Consider the following 18983-nt stretch of genomic DNA (forward strand, 5'->3'; position numbering starts at 1 on the left):
ACACGCATACAGTCTTTATCATAAAAGAATACGAGGGCTATGAAATACGTTTGTTTCTGCCACTGAAAAAAAACATGCCAGGCAGAGGTTCGTCAAAATTTCAACTAACTGACTCAAAGTTGAACTTTTAAAATAATAACTTACATTTTTAACTTAACTCTGCCTGGCATTTTTTTCTGTAACTGAAAAAATACTTCATAAATAACACTGTGAAAATAATATTGGAAGGTTTTTTTTTCCCAGAATATTCCAAAATGAAGTGAAAATACTATTCCAGATGAAATACTAATAATACAGTCTAAATAAAATCCAAATACTGACAGTAAAGTTGAAGTGCTTATGACTTACCCCCTGATTATTTGGATAGATGTGTATCAGTGGTTTGGTATGCAATACTAGTTAAATTGTGAAATACTTCTCTGTATCTGCAGTTATAACATCTGGAGTTCCACAAGGATCTATGTTGGGGGACTGTTGTTGTTGTTGTTGTTGTTGTTTTTCTTCCAGTCAGTTAGCCTGGTGAACTCAAACCCAGGACCCTCTTGCTGCAAGGCAATGCTGCTAACTACTTTTAACCAATTTTAAATTTGACAAACAAATAGTTGCACACTTTGTTCTAACTCTAACATTCCCCAGATGTTACAGGCTGAACATCTGTTTTGTCAAACATTTACCACCTGCTGATCTCTGAAACTGTGGCTCATGGACAGTTTGCTGTTGTGTGTTTTTTAATGCAAGTATCAAAACCATGCTGGTACTGGTATTGGATCCATACTTTCTGTCCTTTAAGTTCAGCATTCATGCACTGAATTGTGTTCATTTGTGTTAAATAAATCAGTACTGGTATCAGCAATACTGGCCCTGTATTTATTTGGTATCATATCAATACCAAAATTTGCAGCATAGCCCAGCACTACGGTGTGTGTAGGCGGAGCCTGAGAAACATTCTGTTTTTCTCTCTCTATTTAATATAAAGTACATTAATTTAAATGTATTATGTAAATAACATTTACTTACTTACTAAGAATAAAGTCAAGACATAATTATGAGATTCAGATTTGAAGAACAAACAAAGAATAAAACCTAAACTATTCACCAGGTCGGTGTCTTTCAGGTGCTAATGGAGAAATCTTCAGCTTACTTTATAAAACCCAGAACAATACAAACACAGAACAGAGGTCAATCGCAGGTCAGGTCTTTTTCAACAATATCAAAGATTACAAATCGCTTGTGAAAGACCCTTCATTGATTTTATGTAATACTCTTGTTAATGTATTACTTAAATTCATTCATTAAACAGCCAGAACAAATGACACAAAATGACATAACTGAATATGCATTGTTTAAATTTAATGAAATACTCGATAAGCCTGTTTTAAGAACCAAACCTTCTGCTCAGACTTTGTGTTTACAGTCTATTAACGGTACTTATTGTAAATAACTGTGTTTAATGTAAAGAGACGACTGATTTTAGTTTGTGCTGAACTTCAGTAGAACTAAGCCTTATGTTCATTATCAGTTAGAGCCCCTCCTCAGCCTTTTCTTCTTCTTCTTTGGTGCAACCCTATAAATACACTGTACCCCTTTGGCCTCTCCCCTTTCCTACAATTCCCCTGTGGGAGGGGTTTGTGTCCTTTCTTTGTACAACACACATATACAGTATATTTAGCCACCCTGATGTTTCTGATTGTGTTTTTAGTTCTATTATTGTCATCACTGTGTCTGTCTTTGCTAGATGCTGTAAATGTGTAGTACGTGTGTGTCGCATATGTGTTATAGGCACAGTCAGTGCTAGCATGAATAGATAATTCTTGCTAGCTTGGGAGTTGTGGTGGGTGGAGCCAACCCTCTTCCCTGCTGTTTGTAGTTGGTTGTAGGAGCTGGAGCGAGCAGGTTAATGACTTGGAGGTCTTTGTTTCTTTTTACCTTTCATTGTCAGACACAGCATAACATACCTTCATACCGTGTACATTGTAACATACCTATAATAGATCCATATTTTGTAACATATCTATATTACTGCCAAAGCACTTTCTGGATGGATGCAAACTGCATTTCGTTGCCTTGTACTTGTAACATGTGCAATGACAATAAAGTTGAATTCTAATTCTAGCAACGCAGGAACACACCGGTCACATATACATATGATTTTACAATATGTTTTGGGTTTTTAAAACCTTTTTTGCATGCATGTTTGATTTATATACTGTTCCCACAGCTTGTATCTTGGCTGTGTTTTTGTATTTTATAGCTTAGTCAATATGGTGCATACCTGCCAAAGAGCTTACAGATGGAGATTAGCTAGGAGCTCAATCTGGTACAAGGCATTTCCCTGTTGTGTGATCAGTGATTTTGTGCAGGCTCTGTAACATGCAAACGAACAAACAAAGAATGAAGTTATCCACCAGGCTGCTGTCAGCCTGGTTAAGCTTAACATTGAGTCTTTTTTCAAATGAAACATTAATCTGTGCTCTACAGCAGAAAACACAGAAAAGACAGGAGAGCTGCGAGTGCTACATGTACGATACTTTATTTGCAGTTTTTAGAAATGCGCTTGTTCAGCATGTGGCTCAAATATAACAAAGATCCGAACCCTAAATGACTTTAATTTAAATGACTTCAAACATGCATGTGTAGGCTTATCATTCAAATCTGATAAAAACCCGTTTGAAACGCTGGTGTTTTTATCCAAAAATCAAGTTTACAAAGATTTTATTGGTTTAAAGTTAATATTGTTTGTCTTGTCTTTATATAATAGTTTTTACTTTAATTACATTTCTTATATTTTCTCATTAAATGACCAGAAATTTGAATTTTTTAACACTGGAAAAACAAACACAAACATTCTAACGCTGAAATGTCTGAGCTTCCCCGGATCCCCTGAATGCTGCACCTGCTCCACAAAGTCGCCTCCCTATAAGGACTACAATCATGGCCTCACAAAACAATTACAGCTGCTTCCCTACAGCTGTCACGCATGCGCAAAGGTGGGTTTTAGTTGCCATATGACACATTTTAATTATGCGTTCGTGATACAGAAGAATAATGCTGACATTTAGCTTCCTGCTCTTTAATGTGTGTATGTGAAGGTTATGCAAAGAATTCAAAGAGCTCCTCTGACTTGCATTTGACTCATACTAATGAAACATTATAAAAATAACCACAGTCCTCCGGTTCACTGTGTCTGTGCTTCTCGCTGTGCTGTGATCGTTCTTCATGATGGTGTTTTCCTACTGGAAGCTGAATGCTCTCCAGTCACCTTTCCTCTGTGTGCAGTGTGGTGGTCAGTCACCGTTTACCCACCCTGAGCTCCGCCACAGCCTCTGAAACAGCCAGAACACGACCTCTGCTGGCATGGGAGGAAACACAAGCTTGGATTCTAGCAAGGAAGCAGCCTCATCAGAGTCAAAGGGAAGGTGAATCCTCCCCGACCATGTCCGCTGATGCTCCTGCTTCACGTTTATCAGTAAATCCTGAGACGCGGGAGGTAAATTAAAGCTTCAGGTGTCACTGTTTCTTCACATGTGCGCATACACAGATATATAAAGTTTTACAAAATCTAAAGAAACAATCTCCCTCTCACCTCCAGGTGGTGTTGTGTGTGTCTTCTAAAAGCTTGCATCATCTACCACCTGACAATTTGAGTTTTTTATGTTTCTATAGCAGCCAGATGTTGGAGGTTTCTACTGCAGCTGGGCTGCAGGTAACTGAAACTGTTTGTTTATAAAAGAGTTAAAAAATTCTAAATAGAAATCAACACTGGCCAGATTCAGCAACCAGCGGCTCCACCCAGACCGCTGCCTGAGCCACCAAGCACCAAACCCCTACGACCTCTCCTGTGGGTAGAAATCAGAACTCCGGACATGCCTCAAACACCTCGTGGGTGAGGCAGCCAGGTCCTACCTCTGAAATGTCATTGGAGGCAGTTTCAGAGTCGTGGAATAACACCGGGAAAACTTTACGATCTTCATCTTGAAGAGGAGTTTTTCTAAATGTCAAAGAGCACGAGCGCTGCTTTGCACACTGAGCTGTGACGCAGAGAGAGAAGCTGCTTGAACATTTATTGTAAATATTAAGTGAACATATTGTTATTGCGTCACCTGTCCTCTGTGCTGTCCACAGCCTGTTTATGTCAGTTCTGCTCTGTTGTGTTTGAATTACGTAAGAGTGAAGAGTGGCGTGATGCGTTCACAGGCCACACCTCAGTCGGTCAGAGGTGTTACCTGAGTCTGCTTGTTGCAGCAAACCTTTTATTTCCGGTGTTTGCAGTTTGAACACGTGGCTGCAGATTTAATGAAAACTTCAAATAAAATAAAAACAAAAGGTAAAGAAAATGCATCAAAATCTTACAAAGAAAAATGAATCTAACCAAACACATCCAACAGGTGAAAGCCTGGAGTACCTGTGAGCAGTGAGCCAGCTTCTGTCTGTGTGTTAGCACACAACTCTTTATATTTATCACATTCGGGCCCGCGGTGGTTGCAGTTTGAGCTGCACATATAAGATTCCCTGAGCTCCATGTTACTGACGTGATGGCTGAAAGCTCGGAGGAAGATGTTTGAATCATCGACCTGTTAATAAAGTTATTTCCTATTTCAACTTGGATAAAAAATACATTTTCATTTGACCACAAAGCTACTCACAGAACTTTGAAACAACCATAATCGAACCACTATATGACAACAACGGTGACATACGTGAGCTCTGACATCTGTTTGTTCATCTGTAAATATTTCACTAAAAAGACTTATTTAAAGTTTGCTCCTTAAATATGTGATTTATATGTTTGAGCTGCAGCGAGGAGTCGAGGCAGGAGGAGACGCTCAGCTCGTCAGGACGGACGTTTCCTCCAACACCGGCTTCTTCATCTGAAACGACATCGAGAGAAAAGTATTTTCTCTGTGAAATCTTCAGTCCGCTGCTGTTTGCTGTGATCGTACTGATATAACAACAGATAATGACCTGCTGGATGCTCAGAGTTTAAACGAGCTCAGGCAGAGCTTTCACTGGTGGAAGCAGCAAAGAGCTGCGTTCACTGGCGACAGTTTTCAGAAGTGTTTCTGATCTCTGAGCGAGCTCCACCACAGAATCAGCTGCACCACCAAGTATTTTAATGATATTATGAACCGCAGATGATAATTAACTACACTCACTGCTTCATTAGGTGGCAGCTCAGTGTTTATTTCCACTCAACTGCTTGTTGCCAATCACATGAGAACTTCAGTGGATTTAAGTTCAAACTGAGCATCAGAACGAGGAAGAAAGATGATTCAGTATTTCAGAAACTGCTCATCTTCCCATACAACCATCGCTGAGGTTTACTGAGAATGATGGTCCAACAAACCATCTGGGCTCTCTGGGTGAAAATGCCATGATAGTAACTCAAATAATCACTCTGCAGGTCTGCAGAGGAGCATCTTTGGATGCTCAACATGTTTCAGTTTACAAACGGCGCCCCATATGAAGAAGCTTACCAGAGCATTGTTGCTAACCTTGTCCATCCCCGTATGACTCAGTCTACTCGTCTACTCGGATGATGCACCACGTCACAAAGCTCAGATCACCTCTAAAAACTGGTTTCTTGCCTGTAATCTGGACTAGACTCCAGACTGAGCAGGAGATTCACATCATGGACGTCCAGATAACAAATCTGTGTGATGCTTTCATGTCAATAAGGACAGATGAATGTTTCCTTCTCATTGTTAAATCTGTGCTACAAAGAACTGAAGCAGCTCTGAAGGCAAACAGACGTCGAAGCTGATAAAATGAGCGAGTGCATCAATCAGGGAGCGTTTGTTCACACTTTTAAACACGTTACTGGTGTCGAAGTCAAAAGAACCACAGATTAAAAAACAAAATCATTTTAAAGATCTTTGAGATCACATCTTACAGACGCCTCAGTCTGATCGCAGGCTTAGTCCCAGTACTTGGTTTCTGTAAGTAAACTGGGAAGCTGAGTTTAATGTGCTTTACTTCTATTGTTTCCAGTTAAACATGAGCTTTGACTACTTTGCAGATCCACTTCAAAGCTTTTATTAGAATTGAAGCGGATCGCCAAGCAGTTTAACTTGAATGTTGTAGTTTGGTTTTCTTCTCTGCATTTCAGGAAGTTTCCTGTTTTGTGAGAAGGCGGAGCCTTTGAATCCCACGTGGGATGGGCCAGGTGTTCAACATGACAAATAAGAAAATGAGCCGTCAGACCGGTTTCTGCTTCTTCTTCGCCAGCATCATTTCCTGCTGCTGCTTCGAGCGTACTTCCTCCAGACTCATGCAGCCGCCTGTTAGCGCACAAACAAACAGTCAGCGAAAAAAACAACTTTACATATAACAATTAGATCCGCAGGTCCCGCCTCCTCACCAACACTGCTGGGGTTGATGGAAACATACGCCATTGCTCGGCTCAGACGCAGCTCCTCTAAGGCGGCGAGCTCTGCCTCCGCCTCTGCTCAGCCAATCAGACATCACAAAACAAGTATCAACAGCGAAAATGATGATTTAAACAGCTCCGAGACGACGCTGATGAAATGTGACTCACTTTTCTGGATCTCTCTTCTCTTCTTGGGATTTGGGGGGATGACGGTGAAAGCTTTGTTACTGGAACAGGAAACACAAACTCTTTATTTCACTTCCCACGACTTTTTAAACACAAACACAGAATATGAGAAGAAAAAGTGAATCTCTAATCTGCTGATGGAGTAATAACATTTTATAAACCACTGGCTGCAGACACGCTTCAGAAATCTCTTATCAAACATAAACTGTGATAAAACCACAGAAACAAATCTGCTTCTCCTCTGATGGATGGGAGGGTTCACGCCACAGTTCTGGCTGCGCTGGATTGTGGTCAGGTTGTTTATGTAGTCGCAGCCACAACCCGGCCGAGCATCAAGGCTCGAGTTCTCTCAGCCACCGAAACATTTCAACAGGATGCCACACCCGACATTCACATTTTTTCATTTAAGCAGAAAAATCTAAAGTGTGGAGGAGCCACGCGGACGCACCTGCTCAGGGTGGTAACGTGAGAGAACTAAAGCCCCGAAAACAAAACAAACCACCAGGACCTTCATCCTGAAAGGAAAGCAAACTAAAGCCCCACTGAGGGGGGGCAGGAATCAGAAGATGCTGCAGCCCAGCCTCCTTTAAGCAGGGGCAGGACCATCATCCACCAGGTGCACCAGAGAGCGACGGAGGAGAGGGTGGAGGGGACAGGAAATCACAGGGGAAGGGTGTGCAATGATCCGCTTCTTCATCCACCTACTATTCTTTCCTCCCTCCTCACTGAAGGAGACCGGATGGTCTTCGTTAGTGAAGAGAAATAAGAAATAATGATTTTTATTTGTGAATCATTCTCTGGTCTTTGATTACATTTAAACTCATATTTCATCATTTCACTGGAATATTTTAAGGTGCATTTGTGTATTTGTGCACACATTTTTATCATGTGCAGGATATGGACCCAAACTCAGGAGTGAAGGTAAAACGTAGCTTTGATCTGACAGACTCTGGGACCTGAGGGCGAGGAAACACACAACCACAAGGGACGACTCAACGAAGGACAAGAGGACACTGAGACGGTTTCTACAAACACACGAGGGGATGAGTAACAGAACGACGCTGTGGGAGGTTAAACTAACCTGTAGAGACAAAGGACATTACCCGCCAAATTAAAACAGGAAGAGCAACAACAACAGGAAAAAACATGAGTAATTCAACACAAAGAGACAAACAGCCAGACACGGAAACACAACGGAGGCGCGAACAAAACACAAGCCAAAGTGAAACCAAGAGCAGAACTAGAGCTGAAACTAAAACCAAACAAGGAAATAAAAAACCCAAACACCAGACTGAAGTGATCCCAATGAGACGACCTGTTTAAATAAAGGATTAAATAATCAAAAAGAATCCATAAAACATCAGCTGCAGCTCTAATCTGAGCCCCTCTGGAATGAAATGAATTTCTCCAAGCATGACCTGTCTGTGTCCTGCTCTCTCTGTACGCTGTCTTGATGGATTCTTTTAATTCTTAAATTGCCTCTAAAGGAAAGAGAAATGAGGAGCCAGAGGAGGCTGCAGGAGGTGCTACAATCAAAGATGCACAGATGTGGTACGCAGCTGGAAAGCAGTGGGAGGAAGACCCTACAAATGAGGTGTTACCTTGGATTTAGAAGCTGTTATATTTAAGCTGATGGGAGAAAAAGATGAAAACAAATATGTGAATGTTTTTTTAATCCAGAGAGAAAAGCAACAAACTCCTGTGGAGATGTTGGGAACGTTTCCTGCCAGGTGTAAAAATAGCATATTTGAACAACTCGAGTCTTCTTTGTGCTTCAAATCGAAACCCCAAATCTGACAGCCGGCCACACTGTGTGCTGCTGTGACTCGGACATGCAGCAGTTCACCTGCAGCACTGTCGTGCAGTTGGTGGTAAAACATGCAGGGATTAACCTGCTGCACCAGATGGCTGCGTGAAACTTTACTGCAGGACTACACGTGAACGCCTTCCCCTCCAAACGCTGACCTGCACGCAGCCTCGGAGGGAGAAACTCAAACATTCAGCGTACGCAAGCAGCTATTTTAAATCTGAGGGGAGATTCATTGTCCTGATTCAATAAATGAAAACTTCCAGATTCATGCTAAATTATTTCTACTATCTCAGAATTTAAAAAAAAGAAAAAGTAGAACTGTTAAACAAAAGTTATGCAAACATCCAAATGTTTTTCCAAAGACAGCAGACATCTCTATAAGACAACAGAAAAAATGGCATTAAATACAAAACAATATGAATGCACTCATATCTCATAATTCACAGTCCCACCTCCTCAAGTCTCAGTTTTTACCCCATCTTAGTCCCGCCCACCATAGAAGTCGTCGAGGTAACAGAAAAAAATGATACTTCCTGCCTTCAGAGTCTCGGTGTGAAGCAGTTAAATACGACATGTTTGGCACAGCTGCGCTACAGACGGAGCGATCCTGACATATTTTTATTAAATTTACAGCATCGCTCAGTGTGGCAAGATAATCTCCACTGAAGCTCTCACAGTCCCCGCTGACTGCACGTCCAGCTTCACAGCAGAGAGAGGCCTCGATGGATAACTTCCTCCTTCATTTACACTGTGCAGGTGATCTTTGTCACTAATGCAATTCACTGAACTGGACCTGTGGACTGTGTTGGTGCTGCTGTTGTCTCTTAAAGCATAAATAAACACAATTACCTCACAAATAATCTGCTTTTGTGTTTGGTTCAGACCATCGTCTGACTTTTAATGAATGATAGTGTTTTGCTTGGATATATTTGGCTGATATCAGTGTTTACGCGTTTCTATTACAAATATGCTCGTTTCTCAAAAGTCCAAGAGCTTCAAATATAATAAAAGGAAAAAATCAGGCTTCCCAACTTCCTGTCGCTTCCTGCATGCTAAATAATTTTCTTAATGTTTTTAACAGGAGACGCTAAAATATCAAATACTATCGTTCCATTTTTTGATTTCCCCAGTTTCTGATGCTGCTTTTCTGTGAGCATTGGTGACGCCACAGACTTCTGCGTCATTTTCAACACGCACAACCAGCAGCTTCTTGTTTAGGCTTCAACTTCACTCCATCTTTTCTATACAGCCTATAAATGTGTAAATCTGCAGCATCCTCTGTGGACGGACTGAACATTATTTTGAGCATAAAAACATTTTTGCTGTGCTGTTTTTACTACAGTCAGCAGGATGTTTTTAATAGTGTTTCGTTTGTCTTTATTGTAGTCTATTTAATTTTACTGAGCTACTTCTATCTGTTTGTTGTGTTTAACTTTATTTTTCGATGCTGTGATGGGTATTACAGTATAATAATAAAGGCGTTTCTCATATCCATTCTCCCTTCACTGCTGTTTGTGAGTGGTGTTACAGATGGATTCACGTGGTCCACTGGGTGTCCACGAGGCCCCTCTGACGTATCTCACCTGTGGCTTGTTGCGTACTTGGCTTCCGCTCGCACTGTCCGCTCCTCTCTTTGATATTTGGGCTCCACGGCGGCATGATTGGCCCTCCTGCAGTCCCGGTTCGCTTTGGAGCAGTTCTGTGGAGGTTTGGGGGCAGTGGAGGTGGACCTGGTTCTCCTCTCGCTCCCTGGTTTGGAGGGTGACCCCTGCGGCCCGCCGGTCGGTCTTTGGCACCGCTCAGGCTGCGGGTTTCTCGGACAGCTGCAGGCGCGGCTTTTGCGCACAGCGGGAACTCGGAGCTCACTCTGCGCCTCTTTGGCCGCTTTGGGTCTCTCCTGGGTTTTCCTCGTTGTATCGACTGGTTTAGGCTTGATGACTTTAGTTCCTGGCATTTTTACCTCATTGGGATGTTTCTGTATCCGGTCTCGAAGGTTGGAAGGGACCCTTCATCATCATCATCATTTTCTTCTTCCTCGTGTGTTTAAACAACATGAACATTAAAATCTTCACTTTTCCTTCACTGGTGAGCCGGTTGCTATGGCGCGCATGCCTTAGCAACCCCCGAGTCAAGGCTGACAGACTGCAGGAAAAATTCTAGTTCATTATTTCAAAATAAAAGCGCAGCGAAAACGCTCCTAACGGGAAAAATGTCTCGGAGAGAAAAGAAGTCTAAATAATAAAATCTCTTTTACATATACAAGATATATTTTATTTATTTCACGGCATAAATAACAGAAAGTGACTGAAAATAAACTAGTAACTTTTACAAACTGCTGCATCTGTTTTATTTTTGCCTTTTTTTTCTCCTCCAGCATAAAAAATGTCATCAAGAAGCAAATGTCAAACATAAAGTTAGTTTCTCGTTTTATTTTGAAATCTGTGTGGATTTCCGGTTTTACTCCCTCTCTGCTTTCGCTCGAGGCAGGTGCGGATTAAAGTCAGTGACGCAGCAGAGTATTTGTTGTCAGGTCAATCATCCGATTACTGACACGCGACGCTCACAGGTCACATGACCACACATACTGGGAGCTTACAGGACACGCAGAGTCACTGGGAAGTTTTTCTCCCGGCTGAATAAATATGTGATCAGGATTACCGTGGGTCCCTCCGTCCACGCACCGATGCGTTACATGAAGAACGTGGTTTGTGTTGAATAAACAAAGTGGTGCAAGACGCGTTTACAGGAAGTCATAATCCAACTAACAACAGTTTTCATGAAGTGGTCACGATGCAGAAACATGATCAGAATTATTCACGGTTAATGTGGGAACAGGTTAGAAAGAGAGTGAGAGCGATTTTATCTTTGTGAACAGTTTCTGTCCTCCTGTGTGCTTTATGCAAAGATCTGTCAGTGACTCTAACGTCTGTGGCTAAAGAAGTGCATGCCGTGGGTGAGTCACTGAAACTCTTGGGCGCCTTAGCTGCGCGTCGTTTACACACCACAGCCCACCTGAGCTGCTGCTGACTGTGTCCATGTGTTTATAACCACAGTGTAGCATCTCCTCATGGCTGCTGCTAACGAAAGCAGGTCCAAGCCTGGTGGCAGAGAGGTGCACATAATGATCTTGTGAGCGTATATTAGCAGATAAGAAGCAACTAAAGCTTTCAAACAAATGGCATGAAGGAGAAAGTAGCTGCATCCAGAGTGCAAGGACTTTAAACTGTACTTCAGTGGATGTGCTGAGTTCATTTCACGATCTCACCACCGGCCGCTGCAGGGTTAACTGTAGTGGTGTAGGGTTGTGTGAATGGCGGTGCAGTTATTCCTCAGCTGTGGAGCTGTTTGTTTTGCACTCTGCACAGATTCCAGCTGCTGTCATAAATCTGATGTGGGATGGATTCCTGCGTCATTAAAATGTGGGTTTGTTTGAATAAGTGTGCAGAAAATAAGGCAAACAGGAAAACGTCGTCTTTTCTGAGTGAATCGCACAGTTCGTCATGCTCCACAGAGCTTCCTGCTAATTCTGAGGAAGTTGGAGTCTGTGAACATGACTCGTTTATTGTACAAGAAGAAGAAGTTAGCCGATGGTCAAACGGCTGAAAGGTATTTGGTTAAACTTGCAAACACATATTCAAATGAAGCCAAACTGAAGTTCTGAATCTGATGCTTTTGTGAACTTGACAAAAGGTCAAAGGTGAATCCTGTGAACAGGAAGTCTTCATCTTGACTTTGAACTTGACGCATTAAAACCATCAGATGGCAGGCTGTGTAAATTATTACTGTTCTTCCTTATTATAGCTAATTAAGAATGTCGTGGAGTAGTAGTAGAAAAGAAGAACTTGTATTATGTACATTTTGATAATATTTGTTGCAGACACAAAGCTCACATTCTTTGGTAAAGAGCAGTTCAAATGAACTCTGTGCAGAGAGTCGGTGTTTACAGCTTCTGGAAGTCCTAAATGCCATAATGACCAAATGAGTGGCCTGAAAGAAACTAACAACAGTTCTAAACGGTTTATTTAACAGGTTTTTAGAAGTTAACGACACTGGAAACAGCAGCAGGAGATTGTGCAGGTAACTCTCTGGTTACAGGAAGGTTTCAGAATCAAACTTAGTTTCAAGAAGAAGTGGAGCTGGTATTATCTTTATCTAGAGGCTGTGGAGGATGTCCTGACGGGACGGAGGAATCCAGAGGAGACTGGGAGAAGGAGCTGTGGAAAGCGGGCAGGCAGGTACACTGCAGGTGAGGATTCCTAGGATAGCTGGTAGCTACTGTGACAACAATTTATGATAACAAATTGAAGTAACAGGTTTGGACTGAGGAATGTCCGCAACAGAGGAAGGTCATTAGAAAAATTACTGGAGGCAGATAAGAGCAAAAGGTTAAGCAGAGCATGACACAAAAACTTGTTCTAAGCATGAGGGCGATTAGCACTGTTGTAGTGACAACAATCTGACAGAGATGGAAGACCCACCCCAACCTTTAAACAATGCTCACTGCTGAGAAAATGAAGGCATGTGTGATTAGCAAAGCCTGGGAAACAGAGACTCCTCCAGCTGCCGGCCCACACCTGCACCTGACAGGAGAGAGAACCTCCAGACAGTAATCAGTGCTCCAAGTTCTTCACAGTTTGTGGACTTCTGCTTGTCTACATGCTTCCAAGAACTGATCATTCACCACGGTTTGGTTTCCTGACCATGGATCCAACATGCTGATCTAATGATCTCTGAGCCACCTTTCACTTATGCTCCATGTTTGAGGCAGGCTAGACCTGTAAACGTGCCTCACAAATCTCAGGATTTTCCACAGACAAAGGATTTTTCCAGATTTCCAAAACAGAAGTTGGCTTCATCAGAGAAAGTAACTGTGCACCAACCCTCTGCTACCCCTTGAACTTCCTGCAGATTCCTTGAACTTTGAGGCTTCTCTGCTGTCCCTTGATGCCTCACTGTGCCTGCAGACGCACTCATGCCTGCTCACTTCTGGAACGATGACTCAGCCTCACTCTGGAGGAGGCGGCGCTCCGTCGTGCTGAAGCCTTCGCAGCAGCTGGACGGCTCTCGTGAAGCTTGTGATGATTCAGTTTCTCTCAAGTGGAAAATTCACAGAAGGAATTTCTTTGCATGCGAGGCCATTTTAGGGCTGCATGAGTTCCTTTTGAAGTAACGTTGCTAAAACTGGAAGTTGCTGTGACATCAGCTAACTCGCACACTCTTTATGTCTTTAATGTAACTTTCATACTGACAAAGCTCCTGCTTGTCACAGTCAGAGGACAGAAATATATAAACATAACAACTGAGGCAGCAAAGTTTGCAAAACAGTGTTGGCTTGACTGTAGTCACAGTTTGTGGGATAGCTTACGACTGGGAGGCACGCCTGATCCTTATGCAAGTTTTGGACATATCACATGGATCAAACAAGTTCAGGTTCTGAAATCCTTGCATGATCACAGAGGGTCACAGGGTCAGTTTTTACACTTCAGGCTGAAACATCCTGAACACCACAGAAGGGAAAATAGTTAAAAATCACCAAATTTCAGCCCAAATCTATGAACTCTGAAAATATTTATAATATGAAGGCAAATATTAGGACTGTACCGTCAGTATTTTTACATGGCTTCATAAAAATACTGAAGGTAACGTAAAAAGGAAAATATCGGCGGATCCTGAGGTGGTCGGATGGGAACCTTTCTCAAGTTTGGGTGATTTGATGGAGAATGAGCCAATATCGAACAGTTGCCAACATTCTGGATTAAATCAGCGACATCGCTCGGACTGCATGAGCAGATGTACCAGAGTTTATGCGTCTTTACCTGTTCTGCAGTTTTTCTAATGCGAAATGTTGGATTCACAGCATTTTCAGCACCTCGTGCCCCTCAATGACGTCTCTGACCGCGTCTTTGCTCCCAGTGTTGCTCTCACAGTAACACATCGAGCTGTTGCGCTGGTACAAACTGTGTTACAGTGTGCAGCGTGCATGCACGGCTGTATATCGGCGTCTTTGCGGTCCTCCTGAGCTCTGAGTGGTGCTGTCTCGCATCTGCCGCCCTGCAACGACTGCACTTCCATTGCATTTCTCCAGCAGCGGAATAACCAGGCCCCTCGCAGCCGCTACACGGTGCCCCCGAGCCGGGCTGATTCCCACCGCAGACCCGGGAGGTGAGACGGTGGTGGCACAGCGGAGGACGACGGACTCCATAACCGCTGCGAAGGCCGGATCTACGGCGGAGGAAAGCCCAGGATGTGATGAAATCCTAAACAAAGTGCGACACACACACAGACACACACAAGCCCCTGCACATCATAAACGGGCCCGTCTTGCACTGCAACTTTGCGTTTTGGGCTCTCGGTGGGCGCAGAGGGCGGATAATCATAGAGGTGAGGTCGGGGAAATTATTGTCTGGGGAAGGGTGACGCGCACTTCTCAGCAGCCCCTGCGCTGTCAGACGAGGAAGTGAAGCTTCACACACGCCCATTTGAGCCTGTCGACCCTGCTGAAAAAGCCCAGAGCCGCTCATCAGATAACACAGCAACGGACTTTCCAAACATGCGCCCACTTTCGGATGGACGGCAGCGGGAATAACCTGCAGGACGTCGAGCATTTCAGCAGGTAGGCGAGCGAAGCGCTTTACGCGCAACGTGGACATGACAATTCTTCAAAATGTTATTATCGTGAGATTTCTCCCCTGTGAAGGCCTGTCTCCATCTTTCTTTTTTCTTTTTTATAGTCACATGTATGATCTCTGGCCTAACTGTCACTGTGCACTGTGGCTCATTGCTATCACCACCATCGTCTGAGGCGGACACGTTCAGTTAACAGGCTGCGGGCCAGATGTCAGCATCTGCCCGCTGTGCGTGGACGAGCACCTGCCTGCGTGGTGGTTTTGCGTGAATTTAGCTTACTTCTGGCCGCACGCTCAGCTCCCATTTTAACCAGAAAAGCGACTTCCCAGAAGATCTTGGCCCTTATTGCGCCCTGATCTCCACATTTCTGAACTTCAAACAATGAGCAGAGGCTCCTCGTGTATACTGTATACAGTGCACACAGATAAACTACACGCGTTGGTTCTAAATGGAGACTAATCGCTTTCAGGGTAATATCAGAGTTATTCGTGTCATTTTTAAGCAGAAATTTGTCGGTTCGAGTTGATAAAAGAAGTTGTTTTTATGTTTTCATTCTGCTGTTAAACTGAGCTCTGGATGATTCATATAATAAAACATGGAGTTTACAGACTTTAAACCAAGTTCTGGGAGTTCTTGATGGATTTTTGAGGCTGAAGCAGACTGAAGATAGACAAAGTGATAGACTGAAGAAATTATCTACATATCTTATGATATCTTTCCCTTGTCCAAACGATAGAGTGCACAAGAGTGCAGATTGTGATCTACGAGGAAATATATTTTGCAGGGAGACCTCCTGGACTTATCCTGGGGCTCCTGTGGTTCAGCGGGCCACATTTTGGACAGCACAGGGTTTTTAATCTTGTTGGCTGGTCAGTTTAGCTTAATCACATCAGTCATTTAAATCCTTCTTCAAACACACTGAAATTTGTTGGTTTCAGCTGAAGGTGGTGGTTTAGTTGATTGTCTGGATATTAATCTTTGAGTTCTGTACTGTTGGTCAGACAACAAAAAACAGATTTTCAATTCATATATTCCATAATAATAATATTGTGTTTATATTGAGTACAGATGCTAGAAAATAAACATCTTACAGGGGAACCTCCTGGACCCACACTGGGGCTCATGTGGTTCTTCCTGCCACTTTTTTGGATAACGACTCAATAACAAGGCGAACCATGTAAAGTGTCCATCGTAACTCATTGATGACTCGATGAAATGAAAACCTCAAGAGGAAATTATTTAGAAATCTGACAGAAAGTCTTACGTAGTTTAGTAGATGTGCTGTGGGATTCCTACACACTTACACACTTTGAACAGCAAAACAAAATAAAGAAATAAAAACGTAGACAAACCTGTTAGTTATGGAGTTGTGTATTTGCAAAGGTGGCACAAAGTTGTTGGTGAAAGCAATGTTTTATTCCTCTGTTAGGTCGGGCGTGTTAGTTACACAAATCAGACTTTTTTGTGTGAAAAGTGATGGTAAATAAATCAATAACGGTTAGATTTTCATTCAACATGATCAGTTTTCACAGGATTTATTGCACTAGAAGAAAAAAGGGGCCTCATGGAACCACACTGGGGCCCCTGTGGTTGCCACATCTGGACAACAAAACGAAAGCACAGAGCCATGTGACACTTTTGCATTGTTATTGGCAGTAAATGTTATTGTTCCTGCATGTGTTGATTTATATTGTTCTTATAAGTTCATTTTATAACTGTTTCCAGTAGCTGACTTAATGTCCCAGAGTCTTTGACTTGCTTTGAATTAGAGATGTTTCCATGTACGCCGGGAATCTTTTCAGTAAGTTTGTGGGCCTCACAGCCAACAGTCAGTCAGGAAGTAGTAAGGGTGGAACTTGGTCATGTTATAGCTAGCTGTGATCAATATAAATACAACAGTGTGCATCTTTAAGTGAATATTAATATGAAAGTGAAGGGAGGATGCTTTTAAAATGACTGAATTTTAATCATCAGCTAAATGCAGGAAGAGAAAAAAACTGCTGCTGGACTCTGTGTCTGCCAGAGAACTCAGCTGCTGCGCTTAAAGGAGTATTCAAACCCTTATAGGCGACCCGACCTCCTCATTGTTTCCTCTCACATGTCTGCTGTTCCAGAGGTGGATGTGCAGATTGAATACGGCCAAGTCAGTGTATGTTCCCTGTGAGCCAAAAGCTCGGGCTTCGAGCTACTCGAAGCACTCTGTTTTTACCATTTTTATGGCTACAATAGATATTTATGATGTAATAGAGACAGGATATTTCTAATATAGACATCTCAGACAGAGCAGTCCCTCCTGCCCCGCGCTGACAACGGACAGCCAATCAGAAGAAAGCCTTAACCCTTTAAGGAGGAGCTAAAATGTTTTGTTTTTTCTAAAACTACTTATTTCAGACAGGCGGTGGCTGAGGGACCACAGCAAGGCCACAGTGAGACAAAGAAGGATTATTCTGAGATTGAAAGACACTCATTATGGACGTTAATGTCGTGGTCATTTTGAGCAGCAGGAATGATGCCAGACGCTTGCTGATGCTTACCCAAAGCACCTGGTTAAAGTAAAACTAGCTAATAGACATTTAATTATATATTTAAGCCCCTTAGATGAGAGAAAATCTGAAATAAATTCAAACTTATTCCCCCAATTCTTAGAGACGTATGCTGTTCCACCAAAAACAGCTCAAAGAATCATCAAACACCTAAAATGACCATGAAATTCATTACTGTGAACATCTGACCACAGCTGTGTGCTGCAAGTATAAAAATAAAGAGGTGCATTAGTCGTCTTTTAGTTGGGAAATTATTTCTTTTCTAATTTTGTTTTTCTGGTAGAATCTTATCTTTACATTAATCAAGTTTCAGTTCTTGTCATCTAATGAGGTGTTTGCGTTCTGCTCAGCTGCTAGCTCACAGTTCACTTCCATGTTCACCCGTATGTCTTGTAGCCCTCTGTGTCTCTGCTTCTCTGGCTTACAGAGAAAAACCAATTCAGTGTTACAAGATTAAAAACTGTAAAAAACAACAACAACCCAAAACGTGGCTGCTGGAGGCTGGGGGACAGTCGTTACTGTGTGAAATAATACAAAACAAGTAAAACTGTTAAAGCTGGGTTTAAGATTAAATTGTGCACTATTAACAGTTACTGCGCTGAACACTAGAAATAACATCACGGGTACAATAAGGGCTCCCAGCCAGAGAGCTGCAAAATAGCACAATGTGAATATAAAACTATCATTCTTGTTACACTAATAGAAAGCTGGGGGACCTCCTGGAACCACACCGGGACCTCTGTGGTTTTTCAGGCCACACTTCGGACAGTAAAGGAAGTAAGAAAAACCTGCAGAGTGTTTGCACTCTTGCTGCATGAAAAGTTACCTACTAGAAACCGAGAGGGCATTCAACAACAACAATGTCAATTTAGCAGTGTTACTGCACACTCGAGTGTTTTATTTAAGGGGAAAAATCCCAGCAGCAAACAAAAACAAAGAAATAAAAAGACTAATTTAAAAAATTGAACTGAGTAAAACAAAGCTAACAAAGTCACAGCTAAAGTGTGATCATAACATGTGCTCTGCTCTGTAACATATATGTGGCCCACTTTATAGCACATTTATAGGAAATGTGAAAGATTGGCTTTAAAAGTCGGTGACAGACACCAAGGTCGGAAAATGTGGCTCTGGGATTTTGAGACCTGCTGTGGGTAAAAGTACATATTTATGTAAGATATGACATGTTTGTTACCTGACTATAACCGCTATCACAGGTGTGGCTTTCTTTAGCACTTATCTACTCTAGCTGAGCACCCAAAGCACCTTTTTTGTTACTACAAATTACTGTAATGTGACTATAAACGAAGCCAGGTGGATCCTCCTGCAGGAACCTTTGAGATTCAGTCGTTTTCTGGGGAAGTTTACAGCAGCAACAAAACTCAAAAATCCGGCACAATAACAATGCAACATTCTGCTGAAAAATTAACAACTTCTGTCATTTAAAATAATC

The 18983-nt window shown here is 42.4% G+C and overlaps 2 protein-coding genes across 7 annotated transcripts in view; one reads left to right on the forward strand and one right to left on the reverse strand.

The window, feature by feature from the left end:
• Positions 1-2518: 2518 nt before the first annotated feature.
• LOC309714477 (uncharacterized protein) lies at positions 2519-10680 on the reverse strand. Of its 3 annotated transcripts, XR_014278941.1 has the most exons (6): positions 9947-10680; positions 6536-6594; positions 6359-6442; positions 6202-6278; positions 3584-4868; positions 2519-3473 (listed from the first exon to the last, which is right to left on the reverse strand). XR_014278941.1 is itself a non-coding variant. In XM_082546977.1 (5 exons), the coding sequence occupies exons 1-5, from the start codon at positions 10315-10317 to the stop codon at positions 4824-4826; spliced, it is 636 nt and encodes a 211-aa protein (XP_082403103.1). In that variant the 5' UTR covers positions 10318-10680; the 3' UTR covers positions 2519-4823. The 3 variants fall into 3 exon arrangements, 1 of the variants encoding a protein (XP_082403103.1); XR_014278942.1 differs by having other exon boundaries at positions 2519-4868; positions 5475-6278; XM_082546977.1 differs by having other exon boundaries at positions 2519-4868.
• A 67-nt stretch (positions 10681-10747) lies between these two features.
• Positions 10748-18983, forward strand: part of LOC309714476 (polyhomeotic homolog 3) — a 28517-nt gene continuing 20281 nt past the window's right edge. Inside the window, exon 1 of one of the 4 annotated variants that reach the window (XM_082546975.1) lies at positions 10748-11316. The gene's annotated coding sequence lies outside the window, so the exon portion shown is untranslated. The other 3 variants (XM_082546974.1, XM_082546973.1, XM_082546976.1) reach the window with 3 other exon arrangements.

Source organism: Aulonocara stuartgranti (genome assembly GCF_965226115.1).
Source record: "Aulonocara stuartgranti genome assembly, chromosome: 9".
Classification (NCBI taxonomy): Eukaryota; Metazoa; Chordata; class Actinopteri; order Cichliformes; family Cichlidae; genus Aulonocara; species Aulonocara stuartgranti.